General features: G+C 36.4%; 1 protein-coding gene across 1 annotated transcript; it reads left to right on the top strand.

The window, feature by feature from the left end:
• Positions 1–838: 838 nt before the first annotated feature.
• On the top strand, positions 839–1,792 carry LOC118912095 (olfactory receptor 52P1-like). Its single transcript, XM_036884878.1, has one exon. It carries the CDS (start codon positions 839–841, stop codon positions 1,790–1,792), a length of 954 nt encoding a protein of 317 aa, XP_036740773.1.
• Positions 1,793–6,461: the final 4,669 nt, after the last annotated feature.

Here is a 6,461-nt window from a genome sequence, read left to right as displayed (position 1 = left end):
GTCATTAAACAGGAAGGAGGTACCCAGAGATAAGAGCTGTGTCTATATCTGATAGTAATGCCTGTGGAGAAAATAGATTGGGCTCATTAACAACTAATATGCTTATTTGCAGCAATTTTAAATCATTTCATTGCATGCATACATAAAATATTCCTTTTTAATCTGTTTAAACAGTTATGTTATGCTGTCCATCTTTAGATCTTAAGGAGTTAATATAAAATATGAATCAATTTGCCTTTCATGATAAGGCACATATTATCTTTCCTTTTTATAAGCTTTGTTCTTATATTTTAGCGTTAGGAGATCTTATTCTGAATTCCTGATTATTTAGTAATGCTCCCTATAGATAAGAGTAGTAATAAAATAATGATTGTATTTTGAAATACTTGTTAATTATTGTGCATGTTTGTGTGTGTATGCATTCATATCTATACTTGACCTCAATTTCCTTGAAAACACAGCTCAACTTCCCCTAAACTGTTTATATCACAAAATATAACACTAGCTTGGATGCAATGATGAGGATATTACATTACTAACTGATGCTGTAATAAGAAATAAAAAATTACCAGACAAAATTCCAAAACTCAGAAAACAACCTGACATAATTTAATTTAATGTTCTCATTTGAAGGTGAAGTTGCAGAAACGATGAAGACAGAAAGGTGGTTTACGTGATGATTTACAGATGTTTAGCCCTTTTGGTAAGCGGTCAAATCATGTGTCTTGGGTCCCCAGAGCCAGACCCATGAAAGAATCATTCCGTCATCCTGTTTTACTCTCTTAAGTGATTTGACTGGCTACTTTGGAGCTGATCAGGCAAACCCTACAGTTTTAATATGGCAGACAATGCCACACATCACTACATCTCATCTTTCTTCCTGGTTGGTATTCCTGGTTTACAGGATTTTCACTGCTGGATGGGGATCCCCGTCTGCCTCCTCTATGCACTCACCTGGCTGGGGAACAGCATAATCATTGTTACCGTCAAACTGGAGACCAGCCTCCACCAGCCTATGTATTTCTTCCTTTGCATGCTGGCCGTGAATGACGTGGCTCTTGCTTCTTCCTCAGCCCCCAAGATGCTTGGCATTTTCTGGTTGGATGCTCATTGGATTGACTTTGATGTCTGCCTTGCACAGTTGTATTTTATCCACACAATTAGCATAACTGAGTCAGCCCTCCTAGTTGCCATGGCCTTTGACCGTTATGTAGCTATTTGCATCCCACTGCATTATACAACCATCCTGACAACACCTCAGGTCATTAAAATGGGTCTAGCTGCTATAACCCGAGCTACTCTTATGGTTTTGCCCTGTCCTCTTCTCATTAAAAGACTACCATATTATACTAAATATGTTATCAGTCATGTTTATTGTGAGCACATGGCTGTGGTGAAGTTGGCCAGTGCCAACACCAATATTAACAGAGCATATGGAATCTCTGTGGCTCTTTCAGTGATGGTGTTGGACCTAGGGCTCATAGCCACATCCTATATCAAAATCCTCCAGGCAGTCTTCCGGCTCTCTTCCAGAAATGCCCGCTCTAAAGCACTGGGCACCTGTGCTGCCCATGTCTGCACTATACTTGTCTCCTACACACCTGCCCTGTTTAGTTTCCTAACTCATCGCATTGGCAAGAGGGTACCTCCAAGTATCCACATAATTTTTGCAAGTTTGTACCTTCTGGTTCCTCCCGTAGTCAACCCCCTGGTGTATGGTGTCAAGACTAAGCAGATTCGTGACCGGGTGGTTGGTCTCTTTTTCCCAAACAAGAAAATTTCTGAGAACTAAATTTCATAAATGCAAACCCACATTGGTAGAATCGTTTCCACAGAGTCATGGCGCATTTAGTACTACTTTCAACCTTATATCCAACATGCCGTTTCTCCATTCAGATAAGATATTTAGCAGGGATATTTAAGGCATACTATTTTTTTCTTTGTCTACTTTTGTGTTTTCTGTTTCTTTCTTTTAGAAATAAAAGAAAGTCTTTTCATTGGAGGCTTTCGATAAGTATTAGCAAAAATTGTTATTTATTGTTGACATTGTTATTTCATATTCTATACTTAAAATTTTTTCATGTGCAGAATAGTTGAAACACAAGGCTAATTACTGTAATCATTTAAAACTCCTCAGTACATTGGACATTGCAATTTGAAAATTTTTTAAAAAATCCAAACTATCGTATGAAGAAATTACAAATTTTTAGGTAAAAGTCATTATTTTCAAGTTTCTTTTGCTTATTGTAATTGTAATAATAGCAGCTTACCATTCAAATAGTGATCACTATGTGTTTGGCTATGTATTTAGCCCCTTTCAAGCCCTTACTCCTTTAGTCAAAAAAAAAATACAGTGATAGAGGTGTATTATTATTCTCATTGTACCATTTAGGAAACTGAGACACAGGAAGTTTATATAATTTACACAGGTAACTCATCTAGGAAGTGACAATGTAGAATTCAAACCCAGGGGCTTTGGCTTTCAGAATGCATGCTCCTTGCTATGCAATACTATTGTCCACCATAATAGAAGCCTCATACTGATTTTTCATGTTATGAATATGGAAGCTGAACTCCTTTGAATGTTTCGTATTTTATGCTACATCTGTTCTTTTTTTAGTAATCATGGTGGATTTTTTGAGTTTGCCTCAAACCTCTTGTAATTGATAAATTGTACTACAACATTTTGCCAGTACCCCAAGCAAGAATTTTTTCTATTTTTCTAGAGAAATATCCGATCAATCCAGACTGGTAACTTTACAACTATTTTTTCCAACTTTGAGTCTGAAAACCCCACTTATCCTTATGCAGTTCTTCTTCATTTAGCTTCCACAAATATCATTTTTTTGGTCACATTCGTTTAGTGCTGAAATTGAAAGCAATTCACCTCAATTTAAAATATTAATTTTATTAAGCATAGAGCACAGAAGAAACTTTTTTGGATGCATATTCAAATGCTCCATTCAAAACACCATTTTGCTTTTATATGATTTCATGGGATGTGGCTTCATTTGTTGGTAATTGTTGATTTTTGACCAAGATCAGTACATATTTACAAACATTTGTGTTTTACCAAGTGAATTAGTTCCTCACATCTTTAGCTTTTTAGATGTTTCTGCTATAGCCATATTCTTGTTTGTTGATGACCATATGTGTGTGTGTGTGTGTGTGTGTGTGTGTGTGTGTGTGTATACTTATAGCTGGATGAGTGTCATTTTTAACTCCATAAATCCTAAGTTTCATCACAGGTTAAATCTTAGTAATAGTTTTTGTACTTCACAGTGTGAGAGTAAATATTAAATGATAATTGGTGGAACAATTCTCACAATAGTCAACAAAATCTTATTCTGTAAGACTCGTGTCAGTGGTCTTATATGAGAGATCTTATTTCTTTAATTACACATATTCCAAAGTGGACATTTTGCACTTATTTCTCCATCCAAACCATCCTGCAAAATTTCTTATCTCAATAAATAGAAGACCAAGCCACTCATGTCAGAGAGAATCAGTTAATGTCATAGAGTATTTACAAGTGTCAAATATATTGCAAAGGTGTATGAGAAACTAAATATTCAAAAAATTGAGTAAAGGGAAAAATGATGTAGCATATATCCCTAATAATGTGGAAAAGATAAATTCAATGTACTATAGTTTTAAAATGTGTAGATAATTACAGACACCAAAAATAACCCTGAGTCCAAGAAAAATTTTAATTAAAGGCATAATAAAGAAGATGCTAAGAAAAGGCAGGGTTCGGTCTTGAAGAGTGATGATATTATTCCTAGGTAACAGGACAAAGATTTCCAAGGAGAGGTAAGATCATAATGGAAGTGAATAGACATTGTAAGAAATATGAAAATAGTAATCTCATAAAAACAAAAGGAGAATAAAGCTTCATGGAAAAACATGTAATTTGTAAAGCAGCAGGGACATCCAATAGGAAAAGATCTGGTATGTGGCACTATGAAGGTCATTGGTGACACTGGGAAATGAAAGTGGACTGCAAAGGGGAAAGTACTGTACAGTCTTGTATAATGGGTGATGTTGGTTCCAGGTGATAAATCTAGTCCAAAACATGAACTTACCAGTTTAATGACTATATTACATTTTACACTAGAATCCAACACTACTCTTGCTCAACCACATAGAATGTGAATCTGTCAAGGCCATGGGAAAAACCAAAGCAAACAGGTCAAACCCCGCTTATTGCCTCTTTTGAAAATAAAGTTTTATTGGAACATAACCATATCCATTAATTTATCTACTGTCCAGGGAAACTTTTGCTGTACATTGGCAAAGCTGAATAATTAGGACAGAGATCACATGACCAAAAGAGCTTCAAATATTTACCATTTTTTCTTTTACATAAAAAGATTGTGGGTATGTAAATAAGAGCAACAATGACTACATTATAATGTCTTAGACATTTATATTCCTGTATTGTTGTCTGTATTGACCTGATCTTAATTTAAAAAAATTTCTCCTCAAATTTTTCTATAAGATCCATGTTATGAAAGCTACAAGAGCATTTACATTTCTTGTATACAAGAAAGCCACTTCAAATATAAACATACATATGTGAAAGATCTATGCCCTGAAAACTACAAGACACTCCTGAGAGAAATTAAAGAGGACACTAACAAATGGAAACTCATCCCATGGTCTTGGGTAGGAAGAATTAATATTGTCAAAATGGCCATCTTGCCTAAAGCAATCTACAGATTCAATGCAATCCCTGTCAAAATACCTATAGCATTCTTCAACGAACTGGAACAAATAGTTCTAAAACTTATATGGAACCACTAAGGACCCAAAATAGACAAAGCAATCCTCAGAAGGAAGAATGAAGTTGGGGGATCTCGCTTCCCAACTTCAAACTCCACTACAAAGCCACAGTAATCAAGACAATTTGGTACTGGCACAAGAGCAGAACCATAGACAAGTAGAAAATAATAGTCCAGATATAAAGGCAAGCATATGTGGTCAATTCATATACGATAAAGGAGCCATGGATATACAATGGGGAAATGACAACATCTTCAAAAGCTGGTGTTGGCAAAACTGGACAGCTACATGTAAGAGAGTGAAACTGGATCATTGTCTAACCCCATACAGAAAAGTAAACTCAAAATGGATCACAGATGTGATAAGTCATGAAACCATAGAACTCTTAGAAAAAAAACATAGGCAAAATCTTTTCGACATAAACATGAACAACTTCTTCATGAACATATATCCCTGGGAAAGGGAAACAAAAGCAAAAATGAACAAGTGGGACTATATCAAGCTAAAAACCTTCTGTACAGCAAAGGACACCATTAGTAGAACAAAAAGACATCCTACAGTATGGGAGAATATATTCACAAATGACATATCCAATAAGTGGTTGACATCTAAAATATATAAAGAGCTCACACACCTCAAGAAACAAAAAGCAAATAATCCAATTAAAAATGGGCAGAGGATCTGAACAGACACTTTCCTGAAAGAGGAAATTCAGATGGCCAACAGGCACATCCACATCCCTAATCATCAGAGAAATGTAAATTAAAACCACAACAAGATATCACCTCACACCAGTTAGGATGGCCACCATGCAAAAGACAAACAACAAATGCTGGCAAGGATGTGGAGAAAAGGGAACCCTCCTACACTGCTTGTGGAAATGTAAATTGTTCAACCACCGTGGACAGCAGTATGGAGGTTCCTCAAAAAACTCAAATAGAAATACCATTTGACCCAGGAATTCTACTTCTAGGAATTTACCCTAAGAACGCAGCAGCCCAGTTTGAAAAATACATATGCACCCCTATGTTTATTGCAGTGCTATTTACAATAGCCAAGAAATGGAAGCAACCTAAGTGTCCATCAGTAAATGAATGGATAGAGAAGATGTGGTACATATACACAATGGAATATTACTCAGCCATAATAAGAAAACAAATTCTCCCATTTGCAACAACATGGATGGAGCTAGAGGGTATTATCCTCAGTGAAATAAGGCAGGCGGAAAAAGACAAGGATCAAATGATTTCACTCATCTGTGGATTATAAGAACAAAGAAAGAAAACTGAAGGAACAAAACAGCAGTAGACTCACAGAACCCAAGAATGGACTAACAGTTACCAAAGGGAAAGGGACTGGGGAGGATGGGTGGGAAGAGAGGGATAAGGGGACAGAAGGAGAAGGGGGATATTAAGATTAGCATGCATGGGGGGGTGGGAGAAAGGGGAGGGCTGTACAACACAGAGAAGACAAGTAGTGATTCTACAACATTTTTCTATGCTGATGGACAGTGACTGTAAAGGGGCTTATACGGGGACCTGGTATAGGGGAGAGCCTAGTAAACATAATATTCGTCATGTAAGTGTAGATTAATGATAACAGCAACATCAGGAAAAGCAGTTCCTGTGTGGTGACATCCAATGAGTACTACACACTGGTATAAAGGGCATATAAAA

Source organism: Manis pentadactyla, chromosome 9, assembly GCF_030020395.1.
Source record: "Manis pentadactyla isolate mManPen7 chromosome 9, mManPen7.hap1, whole genome shotgun sequence".
NCBI classification, from domain to species: Eukaryota; Metazoa; Chordata; class Mammalia; order Pholidota; family Manidae; genus Manis; species Manis pentadactyla.
The sequence above is the reverse complement of the archived record's forward strand: the minus strand, read 5'-3'. Positions and strand labels throughout refer to the sequence as shown.